This window comes from Pelobates fuscus, chromosome 2, assembly GCF_036172605.1.
Source record: "Pelobates fuscus isolate aPelFus1 chromosome 2, aPelFus1.pri, whole genome shotgun sequence".
NCBI classification, from domain to species: Eukaryota; Metazoa; Chordata; class Amphibia; order Anura; family Pelobatidae; genus Pelobates; species Pelobates fuscus.
The window spans coordinates 198,249,914-198,275,273 of NC_086318.1; the positions used below are offsets into that span (position 1 = coordinate 198,249,914).

A 25,360-nucleotide genomic window follows, 5' to 3' on the forward strand; every position below is an offset into this window, starting at 1 on the left:
ATAATGCACAGTACACACCTTATATATTTTAGCATATTCCTGTATGCTTAGCTCTCTAAAGTGAGTCCACAAAGACACAGCCTGCGCTTCTCCTCCCTCTAGCCTCCTCAGGAACTCCATAGCAGACGATCTCAGATTTTCATCCTGTTCTGCTGCCTCGTTGATCTTCACATACACCTGCCAAAGATATACTTCTGTAAAGCACTACATGTTACCGACTATACGCTACTAACAAAATCTATTGGCTCATTTTCTTTGTTTTTAAACTCAATGACATTAAACCTCAATGACAGTATGAGATATATTTAAGAAGCACAGCCATTGTATAATATAATACAACAGTGTATAAATAGATTATCCCTTTGCACTGAACGTATTTTAAATATTTCATTATTATTCTTTTAACTAGCAGGGCAATGCATGGGTTTTTTCCAGGCATTCATTTCAATATATCAAATAAAAAGGGTCCAGACATCTTGTTTTTTTTGATGGTGAACAATATAATGTTAGATAGCGCTGTCCTACACAATGTGTAAAATATGGCGTTCTAATCTGTCTGATCATTTCATATTATATTTGGATTAACTTTTATCTGTAAGATTTTGACAGTTACTGATTTTTTCTTTAGGTTCTTTAGAAATATTTTATTGATGTGATACACAGAACAGCTCATGCTGTTGGAGTTCTGTTCATTCCTTGTCCATTAAATAAATGTTATACATGGTGCTCTGAATTCTTAACAATAAACATAATTCTTGTAAAACCACCAGGCACGTGTCCCTTGCTCATTTAATTTCATTTTTCTTGCTTTTTCATTCTATTCTTTTTAGTTTTTTACATGATCTTAATAATGAAAGATTCACAAAAAAAGCAAACTAAAACTTGTTCTCGTTTTTGTTTGTTTATTTTTAATACAACTCACATTAAACAGGTGTTCTAGGGGGTTATCACGAAGTTCCTTTTCACTGCCAAACTTACTGAATCCAGTACCCAAAAGACCTAATAAACAAAATTGCAATAAGAGGAAAACATTATTTTGTCCTATGCTGGAGGAACCCAATCACACAACGACAATGAAACATAAATCATGTGAATGACAATCCCAGGGCTCACAATTTCCACCCGACACTAGCTAGAGGAAATTTACCTCTGGTGTGTACGCTATGGCTTGCAGTGGCAATTAACATTTAAGGCCTGGCTAGTTAAATAGAACTATTCATCTTTATATTGCTTCCTGAAGACTTCCTGCACAAATTGCCCTTCAAGATATGGCCCGGAGAGGGTAGTGCAAGTGCAGCTGCCCCTCCCAAATAATGTGAACATATCTCACAATTCTTGCAAAACTGCAACCCCAAAAGGGAAAATTACAAAATAACTAAATGTTTCACCTGAACATGTGCTGGCATTTGGGCTTGCACAATGTATAGATTACATTTCATGCTCTTAAAAGTGACACCGACTCTTGTTAGTCATGACAGGTACACTTCAATGTTCACATTCTACCAGCAGTGAATAAAACCTACCAAACTGCAGACCCCAGTCTCCAAGGTAGTTTATCCTAATGACTTCATTTCCAATGGCTTCCTTCAAGTTAGCAATATAGTTTCCTGGCACAGTGAGCAAAGGTGAAATATGTTTAGCTTACGTATCAATCCTACGTGTATCATGAAATCTTTCACACTTAAGCATTTATATTAAAAATATTTAGGACACAGTATATTATCCCTCTTTGGTGACAGATTGAAAGCCCACTCATTTATTCATCGGTCAAAAAGGAAACACGGGTTCCATTGTTTTAACTCCTTGAAAATATCAATTACATGAGCTGACACTTTAAAGGAATACTGTAGTGCCAGGAATACAAAGCTGTATTCCTGGAACTACCGCTCCCTCTGCCATCCCCCTCCCTCGAGTCCCCCCTTTCCGGTAAATAAAGGTTTAATAAAAACTATATTTACTCACCTTTTTCCAGCATTGATGTCCCTTGGTGCTGGGTCGACGCACCACCCCCTCCGACGTCCCGCGACAAGCGGGGTCTAATGCGCATGTGAGGGAAATGCCGCATGCACATTAGACCTCCACATAGGAAAGCATTGAATCAATGCTTTCCTATGGGGAGAAATCTGACACTGGAGGTCCTCATGCAGAGCAGATATCGGACCAAAGGTCTGTTTCATTTCAGTAAGCTCTCTAGTGGCTGTCTGGTAGACAGCCACTGAGGGCAGACTTAGAGTTGAGCTGAAGTTGTCTGGGTGTCCCTTTAATAATGTATTGATGCTATATCAGATACAGGGCTTAAAAAATCAGTACTGAACAGCAGAAGTAAGGCCTGGCGAGCACGAGTTAAATATTCTGAGAGCTATTCAGAAACAGCAGTTTAATTTTCATTGTGGCCAGATACTACATGTGGCAGGTGATGGTCTGTTTTTAAAGGGGCACTTTCTAATTTCTGAAAGCTCCAGGGAAGATAGGAGAGCACACACACTATAGTTGCACCTCTGCTTGAACTAATCAGTACAATTCTCTTAGTTTGCAAAAAAAAAAAGATAAAAACCCACAACAGGAGTAGGTGTGCCAATCCTTAAAGGGACACTATAGTCATCAAAACAACTCAAAATAAAATCAAAAATAATACTAAAATGGGAAAGGAGGGGGTTGTGACAAAACCCCAATTGTTGCCTTCAGTTTGCCTTCCCAGGGATAATTCTCCTCCACAGTTCAGGAATTCGCCTAAACTTTGCTTTATACTTTTTCCTCATTTGGTACTTTAAATTGCCGAACACCGACCACCTCTCTGGCTCATTAAGCACAAAGAAAACCGCAAGAGCTAAGTGCTCTCTCTGTGTGGCCGCCGTTCGTATAACTGAACGACACAGGGTGGAGAAAATGGAGCATTTTTGTCGCACAAAAGCAGGCAGCGGGACTTGGTCGTTGAATTTGTGAAACTTTGAAGCGGACACTCGACAGCGCGAACACCAGTAAAACTATGCGAACGCCTGCTTCTGTTTGCAGCAAACCAGGTGAGCGCTGTTCGGTATGTTTGTTCATACGGACCTCACAAACAAACGCTACCACTGAGCCAGGGGAACAGTTCACCCTTACGTGTGTTTTGGAACTCCCGAACATGACCGACCACTACCTCTAAAACTGTGGAACTATTTTGGGCAGGAGTCTCGCGAGCGGTCGGTCAAAACTTCACCTCAGTGGTGATTCGGCTGTGTTTGTGGGATCTGAGCTCTATTTGGACAGCTTGGGCGCTCAGATCCAGGCTATCCGGGGATGTATAGACTATGGGGGTTCCATTATGTTAAATATTTTGTGGGTGTGTTTATGGAAGTGTCAGGGGCGTGTTTTCTGTGTCCTTGTACTGTATATAAGCAGGTCATTGTGCCTGGATTAAACAGATTTGTTTTACCCTTCATGAAGTCTAGGCTCGTGTTTGGGGACTTGGGAACTATAATCACTACTGCACTTGGGACTTGGGAGATTCTGCACGGATGTACTCAGTTGGAGTATAAGAGATCCATTACAGGGGTAATACATAAATAAATATAAGCACTGCACATCAATAAAAATTATTTTAACAAATCTACACTTTAACAGGTTCAAACCTGCTAACAGTCTGATAGAATGCTCTCCAATAAATATAAATATAACTAAAACTAGTGAGAACTGAAGCTAAAATTGAATACTCACCAATTATTGTGGAGCGTAAATGTCCAACATGAAACTTTTTGGCAATGTTGGGGGAACTACAAAGGAATTTGGTAAAATGAAAGGCAATTAATAACTTAATTTCATTTGTCAAGGGTTATTTACTAAAGTGAGAATTATCAAGAATTCAAAAAGATTTTTTATGGTCTTAAAATTTAGTTTCATTTTGAATTCTTGACAAGTAACACCTTAGTGAAGTAACACTACACCTAAAATCGGATATTCTATTAATTTATTCTAAAATATAACATAACATGATACATGCCAGGGGTATATTGTCTCTCATATTCTTAATCTTTATTGCATGTATAAGGTCATGGGATGTGCAACAGAGGGTCTGTGCAGTACAGAATTATCAGAAATTGCTTTTTTTTTTTCTTTTCCTGAGGAGACCCATTAAGTCTGACAGGGGCCCAAGTATGGGTACTGTGGGAAAACTCTCTTTGACACAGGAAGTTCAGCTAACTTAAAGTAACACTCCACTGTCTAAATACAAAATAAATAAAAATCACTGTTTAGTAGATATACCCCAAATTACTGCATGCATGCATGCTTTTAATTGTGTATTATTTTCATTGGGGGTCCATTTAGAATCCTCTTGCAAAATCGGCATTTCTGTTGTCTGCAGCTTTTGCAAACCCTCCACTACTAACCCCGCCCAGACTTTCTGTGGTTGTCCAATAACAAACTTCCAATAAGATGTCTTTGCAAGGCAGGTGCGCTGGACAGTTGCTGCCTCTTGAGTTTCGCTCCCCTGAGCTTAACAACCAGGAAGTAACATTACCTGCCGTCTGCTTGAAAGTCCGGGGGTGTTACCAGGTTAATTTATAAAAGTGTCAATTTCTACTGAAACAGAGGGAACACCTAAAGAGGGCATTGTCACCCTACATTTAACAATACATGTACAAACTTGTGGAGCCAGTCATTTATGGGCTCCAAAGAAAGGTGAGCATAATATTTTGGAGATTATTATCTGCTGATATCTGTTTTTCAAACATACTGCACCAAATTGCTCTCTTATTTTTCTCATTTTAATTATTTACATGATCCATCCCTGAAGGATATTTATGATACCACTGTACAAGAAGGTAGAGTTGCTGCCTTAACGGCACAGAGGTCTACACGTTTAGAGCCTCTTATTCCTACAAAAGGCTAATCTAAAAGTGAGTGTTGAAGCACTCACATAAATCACTGTTTACATCATACAAAGTTGCACTATTAATGTTTTCTTTGTTTCTATATATATATATATGCTGACCTAGTGTGTGTACTAAGGGGTAAGTGTTTGTATTATCATTTTAGCGCTGCACTTGCACTTTGTGCTTTTTGGTGGGGCATATCACCTAAACACTAAGTAATATTTTATTTTCTAATAGTTTATTTGATTGAGTACAGATGTAACAGTACATGTTGCTTCCAGCAATGACGGAGAACAGTAAAGACAAGTAGTTGCCTAGTAGTTGATGAGGTTCAAGCTAGACTTGGAATAGACAACCTTCGTCACTCCAGGGTAGACACCTCTCATTATCTTTGATGACCTCTGAGAAAGGTGAGAGTTGAGAGTTGTCAGTTCTCCTACAAACATAGGCAACCTCCAGCACTCCAGATGTTTTGGACTACACCTCCCATGATGCTTTGCCAGCATTATGACTGTAAGAGCATTTTGGGAGGTGCAGTCCACAACATCTGGAGTGCCACAACCTTCGGCACTCCAGATGTTGTGGAATACATCCCCCATAATGCTCTTACACCCAGAATGCTGGCAAAGCATCGTGGGAGGTGTAGTCCAAAACATCTGGAGTGTTGAAGGTTGCCTATGCCTTCTGTAGAGCATTTTATTTTGAGACTTGGACCAAGGAGACCTTTGGTTTCTCACCTAAATTCCACAATAGTCTTTCCTTTTGGTATCCTTGATAATAAATCAGTATTAAGACCAAACCTGGGGCCATCTTGGGTTATTTTCTGCAGCACAGTCTGAAAAACAATGATTAATTATTTATTAATCTACTTCTCTCATGTAACACATGGAGGTCTTTATTAAAATCAGTAGGAATAATGACAGGACCAATGCACAGAAATAAGCCTCTTTACTTTGATGAAAATGTACATGTTTCACATCCCATTTAAGTCTATTTTTAAAGGGATACTATAGGTATCAAAACTACTTTAGCTTAATGAAACAAATTGGGTGTATATATCATGCAGTCTCATTGCTCAATTATCTGCCATTTAGGAGTTGAACCACTTTTGTTTCTATCCATGCAGCCGAAGCCACACCTCCCCTGGCTGTGACTCAGACAGGCTGCATTAAAGTAAAAAGGGTTTCATTTCAATCAGCTTTCAATATAGCTTGGAGGAAAGACGAGACAGGGGGGATATGATATGAAACATTTAAATATATAAAGGGAATCAACACAGTAAAGGAGGAGACTATATTTAAAAGAAGAAAAACTACCACAACAAGAGGACATAGTCTTAAATTAGAGGGGCAAATGTTTAAAAATAATATCAGGAAGTATTACTTTACTGAGAGGGTAGTGGATGCATGGAATAGCCTTCCAGCTGAAGTGGTAGAGGTTAACACAGTAAAGGAGTTTGAGCATGTGTGGGATATGCATAAGGCTATCCTAACTATAAGATAAGGCCAGGGACTAATAAAAGTATTTAGAAAATTGGGCAGACTAGATGGGCCGAATGGTTCTTATCTGCCATCACATTCTATGTTTCTATGTTGACTTACTTTAGAAGTTTTGTATCTATTGCTCTGTAAATCGAACTTTAATCACAAACATGAGGCTCTTGTAGGCACCAGATGGCTATTAGCATAGCAAGAGATAAGAAATTCCAGATTAAACAAACCCATGCTGAGAAAGCACCCAGAGTGGTGTGAAACGTGTCCAGGGCTTCTCTAATCTTTCTTTCGGGTCGGCATCTTTGGTGGTCTCCCCCCTGTGCAGCAACTGCAGGTGGTCCTATGCTCAGCTTTTAGACTTTTTATACTTTGTTCACTCACAATCTTTTATTTCATTTTCACATGCTTGGACCAATGCAGCATACGTATTTTCTTTTTTTACTTCAATAAATATGCATTTTTTTCCCTATGATTTCTTCCTGATGTATTTTTGGGGATTCCCTTTGAGTGCGGATTAACAAACTTGTCCTGTGTGCAATAAAGGAACCTATAATATCTAAGTAACTTTTCAGAAATTGTTTAGGAAGGCTGTGCAAGTCACATGCAGGGATCTGTGGCAAGGGTGTTATAAACAAAGTGATTTAACTCCTAAATGGCAGAGAAATTATCAATACAGCAAAACAGCTTCATTAACAAAGTTATTTGGGGGTCTATAGTGTCCCTCTCATAGTTTTTTTTTAAACTTCATTTTTTATCATCAATTTTCACATAACAATGACACAGAAGAACAAACACATAAGACAATCCAGTTCACATATATACAAATGTTGCTCAGGCATGTCACTGTTTGTAGCAAGTGTGAGGGTAGTCACTATCACTGGAAACATAAGATGAACACTTCAATTATATCCCTGGATGACTCCTATGTTTAAACCATCCAGTGCCCACTGTAGGTGCAGGGTGTGTGTAATGTATATGTATCATGTATTTATTGTAAATTGTTTGTGTGCTCTCCTGTCCTGCTGATGCTTGCTACCAACTAGGTGGATTTGGCTACGGAGTCTATATAGCACCCTTTGTTGGTAAAAACAGCTATATGCACTATGAAGAAATAGGGTTGCAGCGCTACAGTGAGTGTCTTCTGATCCAGATGGTGCTCAGTGCAGGTAAAAGAGCAGGAGACACAATATAGTGTAGTAGGACTTGGGTCTTGGGTTGTCATAGCTGTCTACTAACATTATCGGAAGCGCTTGAAATCCTTTATTCTGCAGGCAGGAGAGATATTTTGTGTTGGTTATTGTCTTCCCCATCCCTTTATAAATATGTTATAATGCTATTATAATTTCCTGTATATTGTGGGACATGTTTTGGTTATTTGAATTGTATTATGTTTGTCACAGCAAGCTTTATGTAACATACATATGGGCTAGTCCCAGATAAAATAAAGTTTTGCACGTCAGTTCCATTTTGAACTGGTTGTCCTGTGTTCATTTTTAGGGATCCTATTGGATCCTAGAGAAAGAGTCTTCTGACCTTCAAGAGAGTTAGGCTTGAGAGCTGCAAGTGCCTTTGTAAAGACAATAGGAATCAGAAAAAAGTCCTGTGCTCAAACTCTCATCACTCCTGGGCGGCAGCAATGACCATAGTACACATCAGCCCCAATACATACAGTAAAAACCAAAGGTGAGAGGTTTGCCTTGATGTGGCAGGTGGGCTAAACTCTCTCAAGGCCAATGGAGAAACGAAATAACCTCCATTTGTTTAAATATGCATAGGGATTTGGGAAGAGCGCAGGTAACTTTTTTCTTTTGTTTTTACTCTAAGAAGTGGATACCTGCCTGGAAGAAGGACTGCAGCAGAATAGGCAGAGGGGGTCGATACCTGCCTGTAAGGAGAGCTCTGGAGAGACCCTAGTCAAGCTTCGGGGATTGTGGCTGAAGCGTTCCAGGGTCCCTGCAAGTGGCTAGGAAGCGGACTGGGCGGAGGTACTTGGTCGGAGTACAGGAGCTCAATCACAGAAAGTATTTAAGGTGCCCACTGTCTAGTGGGCACCTTAAATTTTGGGCTACAAACTTAAGAAAAAGAAATGGAACTTATCAGCTATGAAGAAAGGTTAACAAATTTAAACCTATTTAGTTTAGAAAAACGTCGCCTGAGAGGGGATATGATTACATTATACAAATATATTCAGGGCCAATACAAACCATTGTGTGGAAATCTATTCACAAACCAGACTTTACATAGGACACGAGGCCATGTGTTTAGACTGGAAGAAAGAAGATTTTGTCTAAGGCAAAGGAAAGGTTTTTTTACTGTAAGAACAATCAGGATGTGGAATTCTCTGCCTGAAAAAGTTGTTTTAGCAGAGTCCATACAGATGTTCAAACAGTTACTAGATGCATACTTGCAAAAACAGAATATTCAAGGATATAATCTTTCAATGTAGGGTAATAACTGCTTGATCCAAGGATAAATCTGACTGCCATTCAGGGGTCAAGAAGGAATTTTTTTCCTTGTTGCAAAAAGTGCTTCAAACTGGGTTTTTGCCTTCTTTTGGATCAACAGCAAAAAACAAATGTGAGGAAGGCTGAACTTGATGGAAGCAAGTCTCTTTTCAGCTATGTAACTATGTAACTAGTCTTAAATATATACAGCATGTATTGTATTAATGTTGATAACCATATTTATGTGTAAATGCATTTAGTGACAATTAATTAGTAGTAACAATTTGAATCCACATAAAAGTTAAATTAGAAACATAAGAAGAGCATAATTCACCTTGGTTAATAAATCCCGGTGTACTTTAAAAGTCACTGAACCCCGATCAGCACCAATCTCACTGATTACCGTGTCACAGTTTAGCTGTAATACAAAAAGAAAATTATAGTTCTGTTTGTAAAAATATGGTTACTAATGTGAATAAAAAATATTTACTTGTAGTGGGGGGGTGAAATAGTGACTATTTTATGACATTTTCTTCACAGTATAGGTGTATATTTTTTGTATTTATTTATATAATCCATACACACCACACAGAAAGTAAATTTCCCATGATCCACTATTATAGTACTAGTCACCATCAAAACACACACGGTGTGGTTTATTCACTAAACAGTGAATTGTAAAACGATGTATACTGAAATAATAAAAAAAAAAAAAATAGCTCTAACAACAGCAGACATAGATATTTTTTTTAATTAACTACCGGTATATTTGCCTAGATTCTGCAATTCAGCTTACAATTTACTACAATTCCAGTACAATAAAACTAAACACCTCTGCTTTTGAAACATAGAATTTAAAAAAAAAAAACAAGAGTTACATTTTGGACTCTACAGGTCTGAGATAGGGTGTTAAATGTTAAAGTTCATGACAGTAAAATTAAAAAAAAGACTGAACAAGTATGGTTTGTTTTGAAGGGTTGCCAGGAAAAAGCCTATTCTTTCTAAAACGAACAAAAGACTTCTGGAAAATGTCCTTTGGAGCAACAAGACCAAAGTGGAGATGTTTAACAATAATACAAAGCTCAATTTTTGGCAAAAAACAAACAGAGCATATCAGCACAAACACCTCATACCAACTGTCAAGCACAGTGGTGGAGGGATGATTGTTTGGACTTGTTTTGCAGCCACGTGACCTGGGAACTTTGCAGTCATTGGGCTGACCATGAATTCCTCTGTATTTCTTTTTTTTTTTAATTCTTTATTTTTTCGTGCATATAGGTTCAACAGAAAAGCTCATGGTACCCCAAAGGCAATCCACTCGCTTACGTCATTGACATTTCTTACATGGGGGTTTACAATTACATGAGCACGTTTTTATAGTTATGGTGAACATCTGTAAAAATACAACATGAGATTTAGTGGAACATGAATAGGGAAACCATGGCTGTTAGTACAAAATAAGTGTTAGTCTTCGTTCGCCTACCTACTCTGTGTACAGATGTGTTGCTTTCTTCGCAACTGTGCGCTGCCCTGCTATGTGTGGCTCGTCTCATGTTATGCCACCATTCGTAGCCACTCAGGCTAAGCTACTGAGAGGTGATTTGGTGGTGTCACGATGCGACCGAGAATTTAATAAGCAGGTGAATCTCTCATTGAGTCTACAGTGTTACGCTATGTGTGTGTCTGCAAATCTCGGGTGGGCCGTATATGGCCTGAGCTAACGCTAGTGCTGGTGGGACGTGGGGTTATTTACAAGTCGTGGCTAGTTGTAGCCTTTGCATCGTTTTGGTTAGATGGTGGTTTCAATGGTGTAATCAACACATCTGTTACAGGGCAAGGCGGGTGGATTCTTGGTACAGATCAGCATATTGACCTGGTAAGGTGTTAGCGTTAACCGCCTAGTTAACCAAGGTACATTTTGTGTGTATGAGATGGAAACAAAAAGAAAAACAATAACACTAGGTAAAACATTGCCAACAAATAACATAAGATGCCTAGAGATGGCGTTTAGAGTAAAGGGATGGCAGCTTCAAGTGCCGTCTATCAGTCTTGGTTCTAACTCCCTGGAGTACATGTGTAGGGCCAGTCACTAGCAGCTGCTTCATGCAGTAGCCCACTTGTCAGTCCCTATATGTGTCGATGTGAGATCCTAGCTTAGAGGGCGAATAGTAAGGGCCCATGGGCGTCATACCATAGTATGTAAGGGGGGAGCCTTCGGCAGCTCTTTCAGCGTTATTATTTATGAGTGTGCGGTCAGCGTGTTGGATGGCAGATCTGTGTATGGGACCTAGAGGATATGGACTATTGGGTCCTCTCGCTTAATAGCCCTGGTCGATTCGTGGAGTTTAGGGTGCTCCCTGTGTCAATTCGGGAGAATGTACAGCACATAACGTGCAACAGGGCAATGAGCAGTAAAGCCCACTTTACAGTGGAGTGAGCTGTGTGTAATGGTATCCTATGTTGCCGACCTGTGGGACCGGCCTGTAAGGAGAGTTGGGTCTCTCACTCAGAGTAATTTAAGTAGCAGGCTGTCCGCGCCGACCCGGGTCCAAGGCATTAAGTGCCAAAGGGGAGTTCATCGGTGCTATCTAGGGGTATGAATACAACTGCCCCGTGAAGTGTATATATTCTTGTGTAGTCTGATTACGCTAAACGGTAATGCCTAGAACAGGAGGCTAAGGTTTATGCTAGTCAAGGTACGGGAGAAAAAAGTAGGTTAACATAACATCTAAAATGAATACTCTATTTTGAGCATAGCTCATCAATTTCAAGGTTGGAGTCAGTTGAGCTCCAGCAGTCAATGGTAGGTGGCAGGATGCCTTGTTTCGTCCCCTCCAAGTGTGGAATGGCAGGCCGCGAGCCCAGCCGGCAATAGGTTGCGACAGTCCCAAAGTCACTAAGTGGTGATCGCTGCGTATGCCTCCGGCGTGGAGCTTTGGGGGACAAATGGGGCACTCCGGTCCGGGTCCCATGTATGGGTGCGGTTGTGAAGGCTGTGGTCATTCGCGTTGATAGGCCCCGTCAGGGTCAGTTGGTCGCAGGGTAGGTGCAGAAGTTGCAAGAAGGCCGGGGCGGCTTGGATGTCCTGAATGCTATGTGATTCCGCACCCTTCGTGACTGTGAGTGTCCTGGAAGGTCGCCATCTGTAATCCACTTTGTGGTCACGGAGGATCAAGGTGAGTGGCTTTAGCGATCTGCGCCAAGCTAGGGTGCCATTGGACAGATCCGGAAAGAGCGAAATGTCCATGTTTTCAAATCGGAAAGGGGTTTTGGTGCGGAAGGCTGATAGAATCGTCGCCTTATGGCTGCTGTTGTTGAGTTTTAGGATGATGTCTCTTGTGGTGTTATTGGGCGCGTTTGGTGGTTTGGGGATCCTGAATATCCCTTCCGGGGCAATCGTTGTGCGCTTTCCCTGCGGCACTATAGCGTGTAGCATGCGTTCTACTAATTTAGGCAGTTCGGCCTCCGCAATGTCCTCGCTGACTCCCCTGACTTTTATGTTGTGTGCCCTCCTGGCGTCTTCAAGCGCCGCGAGGCGATGCTCAAGTTGACGGTTATGTTGTTCCAGGCCCTGTACAGTGTGTTGTAAGACGGTGATGTCTTGGGCTTGGGTCAGTGTAGTACCCTCCAGTTGGGAGATGCGGCCTGTCAGGCCCTGCAGATCCGCTCGGAGCGCTCCGACTTCTTCGTGGAAGCTATGTTTCAGGTCCGCCATGAGTTCCTTCATGACTGCCACAGTGAGCAGTTCAGCTTCGGTCTCTTTACCACAGCGTTGTGCTTTCCGTGGTGGGTCTGGGGGTCGTTGGTATACCCCGTCGTCTGCATCGGATAGGTCCTCGGAAAAATCCGAGCACCCGCCGTGTTGGGCCGCCATGTTGGCTTCAGTGTTACCGCGTGCCTGCATCCACATCTCCCCTATCGTGAGGCCCGGGGTGGGTCTGTGTGGCACTGATTTCTTCTCCCCATCGAGTGTTGGGGTAGTTGCTGGTAGGCAAGATTGAGGATTGCGGGGTATTTTGCTCGTTTTTCGTCGTTTGGGGCCTGGAGCTCTCTCAGCATGCGTCCAGTCGCTTCAGCGTGCAGGCTCCGCCCCTCAATTCCTCTGTATTTCAATGTATTCTAGAGTCAAATGTGAGGCCATCTGTCTGACAGCTAAAGTTTGGCCGAAATTGGGTCATGCAACAGAACAATGATTCCCAAGCACACCAGCAAATCTACAACAGAATGGCTGAGAAAGAAAAGAATCAAGGTGTTGCAATGGCCCAGTCAAAGTCCAGACCTCAACCCGATTGAAATGCTGTGGCTGGATCTTAAGCGAGCTGTGCATAAACAAATGCCAGCAAACCTCAATGAACTGAAGCAATGTTGTAAAGAAGAGTGGGACAAAATTCCTCCACAACAATGTGAGAGACTGATAAAGTCATACAGAAAATGAGTACTTCAAGTGTATTGCTGCTAAATGTGGTTCTACAGGCACACTTTATTGAATCATAAGGTGCATTTAATTTTTCACACATGGCTTCCCCATTTTCGCTTTATATTTGTTAAAGATAAATGATAACACAATATAATATGTCATGTGTTGTTCATCTGAGGTTGTATTTACCTAATTTTATGACCTGCTAAGGAACAGATGATTGTTATTATGCCCTGATATGTAAAACCATAGAATTCAAAGAGGGTGTACTTTCTTTTTCCCATGACTTTATATAAAACGTGGTTACTTAATAATAATAATGTATGCCCCATAGCAGTTCAGGTGTACACACAATGAGGTTAGAGGCCACCGGACATCATTACCTTTGATGCAAGTTTCTGTGCTTTTTCCTGTACTGTGGAATTTGCATCAGCATGGCTGTCATCGAGCAAGGAATTAACAAACAGCTGAAAATCTGGTGATTCACTACGGTTAAACACATGAAGTTAAAAAAAAATATATTAAAAACAAAGCAGCAACAACTACAATTTTAATGGTGAAATGGGAATTTTGTAGTATATTCCCTACTTATTCTCTACACATACATTTTAAGGACTTCTGGTTAGAAGTGAAATTATGTAACTGCTTTTGGAATTTCAGCCTGGGAAGCATGACTGCTCTGTCTTGGTAACAATTATATACGGTTCTTCCAAAGATATAGACTACAGTTTAGAGACTCTTCTGACTGAAGTCATGTGTACTAGTGTCATCAATGTCAGAATGAAAGGGACACTACAGTCACCCGTCCACCATCTCAATGAAGTGGAGTGTCCCTGGCATTTTGCTACCCTAATGCAAAACATGGCGGTCTTAGAGATATGGCAATGTTTATACTATGGACTAAACACCTCTACTGGTTGTTAAACTGACAGACACAAGCTGGTGCTGCTTACACTATGAATACAGAGTCAGACTCGGTTCTTCACGTTCAACATCTTTGTATTAGGACATTGATCGTTCAATCAATACGTCTCATAGAGAAGCACTAAATTTAATGCTTCTATGTGAGAAGCTTTTGATTGGAGGAACACAGCACTTCTCGTCCATTCAATTGCTTTTCATAGAGAAGCATTGTGGACGACAAGCGAATGTGCTTCAAGCACATTCACTTGTCGTCCACAATGCTTCTCTATGAAAAACATTTGAATGGACAAGAGGTCAAAGAGGAATCAGGAGGCATAAGACAAGATAAAAGGTGGAAAAAGCGTTGGAAGAATTGTTGGGGTTATTTAACAAAAAAAAACACCTTGAAACAAAATAGCTGGGACTGGGGCCACAATGATTCAAAGAAAATATTATGTACAAAAATAAATACATAAATGATTAAAGCTGCAGTTTCTCTTGACGTCCCCACTATATTCAACAGTTCAGTTAGAACTAAAGTAAGCTTTCAAGAAAAGTAATAGATCCCAAAAAGGAAAAGAGGTTCCAGACAGGAGATCTGTTCCTCAGAACTGCTCTGAATAAAATCAATGGATCACAGGCCCATCTTCTGATGGTTAATATCGAGATAGCAGAAACCTGAACTGTCAGGGTCCTGAGAATTAGACTCTTTTCCTGATCTCCCTGTGGAACTTCAAGACACTAGCTAATTAAGGCTTCAAAAAGTTGATATTACTAGGTAATACCATGAGTGAAAAACTTCCTAAACTTTATGGGAACTATTAGAATTCAATTTATTTTTAGTCTTCAATATAGTTTCTGTATCAAAAGCAGATAATCCCTTCAGGCTCCCAATTTAAATAACCGTAAGCGGAGATGTACTAACTGCAGGAATAAATCTCTGTTGATATTCCACTACGCTAGATATATACATGAGTGGCCAAGAGTATTTCATTCCCCAGAAAAGAAACTGCCTTAAATTTTCTATCATATGCTTCCAGACCCAGAACAAGTTGCATGTCTCAAAGGAGTTTCCTACTACCTGTTTGACAACTAATGTAGGAGGCAACCCTTTTTATCCACCTTTAACAGGACTCACTGGCCCAAGTGAGAAGCCATGGTCTGTAGAGCCTTGAATAAGGTTCTCATCTATTGGATGTTGGAATAGGGATTCAACCAGAAAAGGCCACTGAACCTGGGATCAGGCTCTTCTATTGGGTTCCCCGTGCCCCAGCACTGACATCAGTGGCTACGATCTGCCAATCAGGTTCTTTAAGGCAGTGTTTCCCAACCCAGTCTTCAAGGCACACCTACCAAAAAACACCTTAGACAAAACTGGGTAATCCTTAAATCCTGGACTGTTAGGTGTGCCTTGAGGACTGGGTTGGGAAACACTGCTTTAAGGTAATGGCCTCTGTCTAGGTCTGGAGTCACCACCTCCTAGTTCCTGTGTAATGCAAACCCATCGAAGCTGGCTTTATTTGGATAAAGGTTACGCTGGACTAGACTTACAGAAGGCATCCTATCACACTCATATAATTCCAAGTTGACATTTTTCTTTTTATGATTAGGTCTCTGATTTGACACCAGGGGGCCCGCCTGTGGTGCAGTGCAGTAATTGCTTAGATAGGAAGTTTAGCAAGTTCCGCAGCCAGCCTGCACACAGCCAGCCTTCCGCTAGCCCCTGCTGCTACAAATCTTCTCCCCCTTGCTGGGCACACCAAGATACAGTTAAGGGGCCATCCCAAATACCCCACTAGGTTGCCCCTCAGTGTGCCTGTTTTAGTGACCACAACCACACAGAGCATGCATATATGTTTAATGATTTGAAGAGGTCATAGTGCTTGGAGGCTGTATGCGCAGGATTCCAGTTTGAAACACTGTACATAAAGAGTTAAAATACATAGCTGACATAGGTGTAACTACAGGGCTGGCTAATGTTAATAATGTTCATATTTGGAGTGCTGGCTCGCATATTCCAGGACATCCCTCTACCTGCAATGAGAGGGAGTGACATCACCAGAAGATTGTTATCTGCTTTAGAGCGAATGTAATTTTCTGCTTTAACTCTTATTTTGTTAAACGGTTTGGGGGAGGGGACCATGCTAGTAAGGGTTTTTCTAAACAAAACCACTATTTTTGGTTGGAGAAATCCTTTAAATTTCACCTGTAGGTCAGCTAGGAAAATAAATAAATAAACTTTGGAACTAAGGAGGAGGAAGGGACTTATATAGATTAGGATCATCTGAGTGATGAATTAATCCTGCCCTAACAACTATGCAGAAGCTAACCTGTTATGAATATCAAATAAATTGTTTTTGTTGAAATCTTTTGTGAAATGATTTCCATATTTTATTACAGTGCAGGACAAATTAAGCAGAACAAAGACAATATCGTGGAATGCAGCGCTCATTACTAAACTGGTAAAAGATAAAAAATTATAATATTTACTGCTTTCTGTGAACAGGAACTGCTCGAATAGACTGGGCAACAGTTTCTGACGGCAACCCCACAATTCGGGAAACCTACAAAGAAACAGCGGAAACAATGTTACATTAATACAGATTGACTGCATCATTAAGTGACCCGTGAAACAGAACTACTGCTAACAAATAAAACACAAGATGTCCTTGCCAATCAGAGTGATCACATGTGCTGCAGGGGCTCCTGATCCGCCTCCCTTCACCTCCTTGTGCAGTGTGAAGTGGAGAGAGACGGATTAGTGATTTATTTCTCCCTATAAAAAAAACAAAAAAAAACATTTTATGTTAAAATCACAACCCCCTTATACTAGTTTTAAAAAAAATGAACCCGTTCCCTGCAAATTGTTTATTGCCTGCACGCACAGTCTCACCGGCACAAGATTAAAAAGAGCAGGCACACTGCTCCTGCAGACCTGACGCCCATGATTATAAAACGACCATATAGCCCATGCAGACACATTTCAGCACCTACACTGATAGTTCAAACTGCTTAGTGAACACATGTACCTCCACACACTGCAGCTACCTAGCATAACACAAGTAACACTCATAGACCTGCATGTTCCTCTTTACGTTATATTGTGTAACCTGTACTATCTAACAGTGACATCTCAATGCTTTATTCAATCTATGGCGTGCCTATTCAGGTCTGTTAATTTTGTGCAATTGTATGTGTCCATCATTTTACCAACTGATTGTTCCTCCATGGGTTTCTGGGGTGTTATAACCCTATAATGTGTCTCAGTTACGCTCTCTGCCTGTTGCCTATATAGGACATGTTGACCAGACATGTTTGGTTTGGATTACTTGCTAGTAGTAGCGATATTTTAGAGGGACTGAAGCGAACTGTCTGGTGCATGCTTGCATACTTATATTTAGGCAGCCCGGCACAGTTAATTTGGACAATACTTTATCGGTACTGCATTTAATTTCAGCCTCACGGTCACTCTTAAGTCACTCACCCTAGCTGACAGCTATTACATGCATTATTCCAGCATAGATTGAGTTCCATAGTTCAGCATTGAAATGCGTAAACGCTTATGTCTCAAATCACTTAATCGCCTTCAACTAACCAGACAGGGCAGATTACTGTTAAACACCACAGGAAGCTCCTGGTAATTCAACCTATGTGACTCAATCAGGGATAGGAACACCCCGCTTCAGATTTAACTTCCAGCGGAGTCTTAAACTAAGTTGTTCGATATGTAACCTGTCCGCTTAATTTAGAATAAGAATAATTTTAAACGTTTCTGCTTAACATCTGACACAGCATATTCACCCACTATGTAGAAAACCAAAACGTTGTTTTTATTTGTTGTGTATTTCAAACTCTCTAAGCAAAGTCCATCATTACTGTTTATCTCCTTACTTAAAAAAATTGTGTGCAAGATCTCATGTCTACCCCTATGTTCAAATTGTGCCTAACGTGCTAGAGGATTGCCTTTGGGGTACCTCATAAGCAATTGTTATCACTGTGCGCACTTCAAAAATAAAGAATTAAAAACAAAAACAAACAAAAAAAACTGAAATTGTCACGTATTTTTTTCTTTCCATTTTTTTTAAAATAATAAATGAGAATTTAAATATGTATATGTCACATCAAATTAAAGCCCCTTTCATCCTAAAAAAAACCCAGTATATAATATGTACAAAAGTAGAAACTAAGTGATAAAAAAAACCCAAAAACCTCACCACTAGTTGCAAATGTGGAGCGCTAGTAAAATATACACTTACCCCTAAGGATTAAAACAGCAGTGAAATAGTGTAAAAGAATATTAATATTATTGGTATTTATATACCATGTGTCTTCCCCACCCAAACACATCCATGCACCTCATCCTCCCAAGCCCCTCTATGCGTCACATTGTATTTTGTAGGGGTTAAGAGTATCTGCATTTATGTGGTAGCTGCTACAATATTATGTTACCTGCACTTTATTGTGTTTCAAGTGCTTTATAACGCACTTTGGCTTTTGGAATTCAGTATATAATATGTCTTGGTGCACCGTACAATAAATAAGAAATATGCAAGTTGCAATTGAACACAAACAGCATAAAATACAAAAATTGCTTGTGTCTTTAAAGGAACACTATAGGCTCAGGACCACAAACATGTATTCCTGACCAGATATTGTTAAAATCCCCATCTAGCCCCCGCCTCGTTAAATATAGTAAAATCATTTATTCCAGTCTGCAGCTGCTGCCTCTGCCACTGAGCTGCCTGACATAATCAGAAGTGATTCTGTGTGCCAATCACAATGCTTTTCTACAGGACTGGCAAAGACTGTCAGGAGACAGATCAGGGGCAGAGCCAGCACAAGTTAAACACAGCTCTGGCCAATTAGCATCTCCTCATAGAGATCCATTGAATCAAGGCATTTCTTTGAGGCAAGTTCAGGGTCTGCAAGTAAAGGGAGGAGACGCTGAATGGTAGTACTGCACAGTTTGCAGCTCTGCCCCAGGAAACACCTCTAGTAGGCATCCGAGGAGTGGCCAGTGAAGTTATCCCTAGGCTGTAATGTAAACACTGCATTTTCTCTGAAACGACAGTGTTTACGGCAAAAAGCCTGAAGGGAATGATTTTACTCACTAGAACAAATACAATAAGCTGTAGGTGTTCCGTTGACTATAGTGTCCCTTTAAGTGTATGTCCAGCTTCTGAAGCTGCGTCCTTAAGGCATTAAGCTAAAGTTGTTTTGGTGCTTAGAGTACTAACTTGAATTAATGGAGTAAAGATGTTTTTCAACAGTTTAACCTTAACATTCTATTGACAGCACCAGTTTGTCTGCTCAATCCCTCAGCCTGTATGATGAATTGATTTCATGATTTTAAAAATATCTATATTTCTTAATTTCAAATTGAATTACATTTAATAACAATTTCTGTTTATATTGGAATACATTTTTTATTCCCAAGCGTGCATTTTTGAGCAGATGTTTTCTGCATAAAGGAAAAATACATTAAAATTGGAAATTCTAACCACTGAACTTCTAATAAAGGTAATTTATTCACTAAATATTGAAGTGTCAACTGAAAATTGAATTTCAAATCAAAGTAAAAATACTAAGCAGAGACTAAAACGGAGATGGAGTTTGTTTTTTCCAAATTAAATAGCTGTCAATCTTGTAGTTTCATTTTCAATTCACTAGAATTGTGTTTAGTGAATAAACTATAAAATCCAGGAACTCTTGATTGTTGGTGTCCTCCAGAAAAGTTACTAAACAGAACAATGATAAAGTGACTGACAACATGATCATTTAATTTATGGATTACTTTAAACGAAGCAGACCTGCAATGTACATTGTCCAATGAAATGTAAATTATAGAATGTAATCCACAAAAAGGTCAAGGGCACCATCTATGGAGGTTTTTTTTTGTGTGACTGTACTTGTATTCAGCTGACACAGTAAATAAAACACTTCATTATATATTGACTTCGATTGTTGTGCATTCTCTTTCATTGATTTGAAATGAAACCTGCATTATTGAATAAGTGCGTGACACTGACAGCAGACATGCCACTGTCTGGCTCTTAGCGGGGCTGGGGAGGGTTATGAAGGGAGGGTAAAACCCGGTACCTGCTCAGCTATTGCCCTCCGGAAGAGACAGGCCATGTGCCAGTCAGGAGGGCACACAGGGCACCCGCAGCTTTATGTAGAAGGATACAGACAGGAAGCAGCCTGTCTCTGGAACACGTGGGTTTCCAGTCACTCGCAGAGCCCGCCCCCGGAACATCCTCTCCACCAATCAGGGCTCGGCGGGTTTCTGAGTGTTCTACAGGCAGAAGTATCAGGTAAGTTCTATATGGAACGTCCAGTAATACATGTGTCAGTCTTCACCTGAGTACAACATACAAGAGTCACTGTGTTTAACTTAACCCCCTACTATCCCGGCATTAGTTGTGTCATGGGAAAGTGACAAAGTTTATTATATACACTGCAAAGTGAGGGCCGGGGCGGCATGTGAGCTGTGAATGTGTTGTGTATATGAAATGTCTGATTACCTGTCACCCCACAGGTAATCCTGGCTTAGTATACTTCTGAGAAGAAGACCAACATAGTGGAAAAGGAAAACTGATCTAAACCAGCAATATTGGTTTCACTTTAGCTGATTGGCCAAAATATTGCCATTAGGATTTCAGTTCACTAACATTTGAAGTTTTGTGAATAACCCTAAAATGTGAATTATTGTGAATTCAAATGGTAGGTCAAAATAGAGCGAGGTTTTAAAAAAAAAAAAAAAGCTCCAAATCTGCTATGTTCCCAACAACATGTATATATCGGTTTTACCATTTTTACTGAAATGTGCAGTGTCCTTGTTGTCATTTCTCCACAATTTCATTAAAGGAACACTATAGTCACCTAAACAACTTTAGCTTAACCCTTTAAGGACACATGACATGTGTGACATGTCATGATTACCTTTTATTCCAGAAGTTTGGTCATTAAGGGGTTAATGAAGCAGTTTTAGTGTTATAGATCGTGCCTCTCAGGATTCACTAGTCAATTCACTGCCATTTAGGAGTTAAATCACGTTGTTTCTGTTTATGCAGCCCTTGTTACACCTCCCCTGGCTATAATTGACAGAGCCTGCATGACAAAAAACTGGTTTCACTTTCAATCAGATGTAATTTATCTTGCTCTGTAAATTGAACTTTAAAGGACCACTCTAGGCACCCAGACCACTTCAGCTTAATGAGGTGGTCTGGGTGCCAGGTCCAGCTAGCTTTTACCCTTTTTTTTTTTTTATAAACATAGCAGTTTCAGAGAAACTGCTATGTTTATACTGAGGGTTAAGCCAGCCTCTAGTGGCTGTCTCATTGACAGCCGCTAGAGGCGCTTGCGTGCTTCTCATTGTGAAAATCACAGTGAGAGCACGCAAGCGTCCATAGGAAAGCATTATGAATGCTTTCCTATGCGACCGGCTGAATGCGAGCGCGGCTCCTGCCGCGCATGCGCATTCAGCCGATGACGTCGCGAGAAAAAAGAAGAGGAGGAGGAAAGCTCCCCGCCCGGCGCTGGAGAAAGAGGTAAGTTTAACCCCTTCCTCCCCCCAGAGCCCGGCGGGAGTGGGTCCCTGAGGGTGGGGGCACCCTCAGGGCACTCTAGTGCCAGGAAAACGAGTATGTTTTCCTGGCACTAGAGTGGTCCTTTAATCACATACAGGAGGCTCTTGCAGGGTCTAGCAAGCTATTAACATAGCAGGGGATAAGAAAATCTAAATTAATCAGAACTTGCAATAAAGGAAGGATAAACATTAGATGACTCTTTACAGGAAGTGTTTTGGAAGGCTGTGCAAGTCACATGCAGGGAGGTGTGACTAGGGTTCATAAACAAAGTGATTTAACTCCTAAATGGCTGAGAATTGAGCTGTGAGACTGCAGGGGCATGATCTATACACCAAAACTGCTTCATTAAGGTGGATTTGTTTTGGTGACTATATTGTTCCTTTAAAGAGTGAATTATTTGGAATAAAAGTGAATTCAAATGTTAACTATAGCATCTCCACTATAGCTGAATGGGAGATACAGATGAGTTGGAAATGTTTTCGAATCAACTGTTTTTTCAAATTACAATTTTAGAGAACAATTACTGTTGTGTTACTAAAGAATGTAACAATCCTGTGGTCATGCTAAGATTAATTTCTTGTGTCATTCCTTTTCAGGAGTCCATTACCATGGCAACATCTTCATTTTCAAAGGTACTGTTTTACTGAATTTAGTCATCACATTTGTTATCCATGAAAACATATGGTTTAAAATTGTGGCATACAGTTGTGCTCAAAAGTTTGCATATCCTTGGAGAATTGGTAATATATGTATCATTTTTAAAGAAAACATGAGTTGGCAGGCAAAAAATATATATTTTTTTTATATCTTATGAGAGATAGATAGATATATATATTCAACTGTAGGTTAGAAGAGAATGGCACAATCATAAACCAAAACTTGGCAACAAAGAAAATAATTAAATGGCCCCTGTTCAAAAGTCTGCGTACCCTTAGTTTTTAATACTGTGCATTACCCCCTTTAGCATCAATTACAACGTGCAGTCTTTTGTAATAGTTGTCCATGAGGTCCCAAATTCTTGCAGGTGGTATAGCTGCCTATTCGTCTTGGCAAAATGCCTCCAGGTGATGCCAAGTCTTCGGTCGTCTTGAACTGCATGAACCATACGTTTGAGATTTCCCCAGAGTGGCTCGATGATATTAAGGTCAGGAGACTGTGATGGCCACTCCAGAACCTTCACCTTTTTCTGCTGTAACCACTGGAGTGTCAACCTGGCCTTGTGCTTGGGGTCATTGTCATGCTGGAAAGTCCAAGAGCATCCCATGCACAGCCTTCATGCAGAAGAATGCAAATATTCTGTCAGTATTTTCTGATAACATGCTGCATTTATCTTGCCATCAATTTTCACAAGATTCCCTGTGCCTTTGGAGCTCACACCCCCCAAAACATCAGTGAGCCACCACCATGCTTCACAATGGGGATGGTATTCTTTTCACTAAAGGCCTTGTTGACCCCTCTCAAAACGTAGTTATTGGTTTTGACCATAAAGCTCTGTTTTGGTCTTCTCGCTCCAAATTACAGTGTGCCAGAAGTTATGAGGCGTCCCAAGGTGTTGTTGGGTATATTGTATCTGGGCTTTTTTGTGGCATTGGCGCAGTAAATGCTTATTTCTGGCAACTCAACCATGCAGCTCATTTTTGTTCAAGTATCGTTGTATTGTGCTACTTGAAACAACCACACAATCTTTTTCCAGAGTAGACTGTATTTCTCCTGAGGTTACCTGTGGGTTTTTCTTTGTATCCCGAACAATTCTTCTGGCAGTTGTTTCTGAAATCTTTCTTTGTCTACCTGACCTTGGTTTGGTATCAAGAGATCCTCACATTTTTCACTTCTTAATAAGTGAACAGTACTGACTGGCATTCTCAAGGCTTTCGATATCGTTTTTTATCCTTTTCCATCTTTACAAAGTTCCATTATCTTGTTACGCATGTCTTTTGATAGTTCTTTTCTGCTCCCCATTGTTCAGTATGTAGCCTGCTCAGTGCTTCCACGTGAGACCTAACAAACTCATTGGCTCATTTATACACAGACACTAATTGCAATTTAAAAAGCCACAGATGTGTGAAATTAACCTTTCATTGCCATTGTAACCTCTGTGTGTCACCTTGTGTGTCTGTAACAAGACTAAACATTCAAGGGTATGCCCAAATGTCACAATTTCTGCTAAGGAATGCAAACTTTTGAGCACAACTGTAGGTCCAGCTATACAGCCATACAATATTTTAGGTTTATCAGCTAAGCCTGGATTGGGCACATTTGATTTTAAATCTTGTCATGTTCACTCACTCACGCATTTGCCGTGAAGCAGAAGAGGGAACAGGCTGTAGGCACTCGATGAACTTTGTTTTTTGTCAGGAAGTTCTGAAGCTGCCAAAGGAAAGCGACAGATTATGTGAGAGGGAATAAAAACAGTATAGTGAATATGCTCTAACTGGAAAAATAGGATTTCACCAAGTCCTAAGAGAGTTGAAATAAACTAAGAACACCCTAAAGTGTGAATTTCCAGGAGCAAGAAATTAAATCTTATACTGATATGAAAGAAATACAATAGTATAATCTTAAAAACAGAATCATAAAATGCAATTCAAACTAGTTGAAAGTAGAGTTTGTGTAAAAACACATGTGGAGCATTCAGTAATAATAAATTACCAACTGATAGTCCTTATTATGTTGCAAAAAGTAACTGTCCAGAATCTGTAACAAATCCTTGTGTCACTTTTGTATCACAAGTAGCTATGACTCGGCCTGTAATAACAATGCCGGGTAAACCAAGCACCTATGATAGGTGCTTTGTTTACCCGGCATTGTTATAGGTGCTTGGTTTACCCGGCATTGTTATAGGTGCTTTGTTTACCCGGCATTGTTATAGGTGCTTGGTTTACCCGGCATTGTTATAGGTGCTTGGTTTACCCGGCATTGTTATAGGTGCTTGGTTTACCCGGCATTGTTATAGGTGCTTGGTTTACCCGGCATTGTTATAGGTGCTTGGTTTACCCGGCATTGTTATAGGTGCTTGGTTTACCCGGCATTGTTATAGGTGCTTTGTTTACCCGGCATTGTTATAGGTGCTTGGTTTACCCGGCATTGTTATAGGTGCTTGGTTTACCCGGCATTGTTATAGGTGCTTGGTTTACCCGGCATTGTTATAGGTGCTTGGTTTACCCGGCATTGTTATAGGTGCTTTGTTTACCCGGCATTGTTATAGGTGCTTTGTTTACCCGGCATTGTTATAGGTGCTTGGTTTACCCGGCATTGTTATAGGTGCTTTGTTTACCCGGCATTGTTATAGGTGCTTGGTTTACCCGGCATTGTTATAGGTGCTTGGTTTACCCGGCATTGTTATAGGTGCTTGGTTTACCCGGCATTGTTATAGGTGCTTGGTTTACCCGGCATTGTTAAAGGTGCTTGCTTTACCCGGCATTGTTATAGGTGCTTGGTTTACCCGGCATTGTTATAGGTGCTTGGTTTACCCGGCATTGTTATAGGTGCTTGGTTTACCCGGCATTGTTATAGGTGCTTGGTTTACCCGGCATTGTTATAGGTGCTTGGTTTACCCGGCATTGTTATAGGTGCTTTGTTTACCCGGCATTGTTATAGGTGCTTGGTTTACCCGGCATTGTTATAGGTGCTTGGTTTACCCGGCATTGTTATAGGTGCTTGG

At 40.5% G+C, this 25,360-nt stretch overlaps 2 protein-coding genes across 3 annotated transcripts in view; one reads left to right on the forward strand and one right to left on the reverse strand.

The window, feature by feature from the left end:
- RARS2 (arginyl-tRNA synthetase 2, mitochondrial) overlaps window positions 1-20,296 on the reverse strand; it is a 45,083-nt gene extending 24,787 nt beyond the window's left edge. Inside the window, exons 1-9 of one of the 2 annotated variants that reach the window (XM_063443080.1) lie at window positions 20,210-20,296; window positions 16,601-16,674; window positions 13,591-13,693; window positions 9,125-9,208; window positions 5,591-5,688; window positions 3,697-3,752; window positions 1,524-1,607; window positions 923-999; window positions 19-177 (exon numbers count right to left, since the gene is read on the reverse strand). In XM_063443080.1, the coding sequence (XP_063299150.1) occupies window positions 19-177; window positions 923-999; window positions 1,524-1,607; window positions 3,697-3,752; window positions 5,591-5,688; window positions 9,125-9,208; window positions 13,591-13,693; window positions 16,601-16,674; window positions 20,210-20,245 (771 nt within the window). In that variant the 5' untranslated portion in view covers window positions 20,246-20,296. Of the gene's footprint in view, window positions 1-18; window positions 178-922; window positions 1,000-1,523; window positions 1,608-3,696; window positions 3,753-5,590; window positions 5,689-9,124; window positions 9,209-13,590; window positions 13,694-16,600; window positions 16,675-19,920; window positions 20,005-20,209 lie in introns of those variants that run through there. The other variant, XM_063443078.1, reaches the window with a different exon arrangement.
- Window positions 20,297-20,364: 68 nt separating this feature from the next.
- ORC3 (origin recognition complex subunit 3) overlaps window positions 20,365-25,360 on the forward strand; it is a 75,807-nt gene continuing 70,811 nt past the window's right edge. Inside the window, exons 1-2 of the mRNA XM_063443077.1 lie at window positions 20,365-20,424; window positions 22,296-22,331. Coding sequence (XP_063299147.1) covers window positions 22,308-22,331 — 24 coding nt within the window. The 5' untranslated portion in view covers window positions 20,365-20,424; window positions 22,296-22,307. The remainder of the gene's footprint in view (window positions 20,425-22,295; window positions 22,332-25,360) is intronic.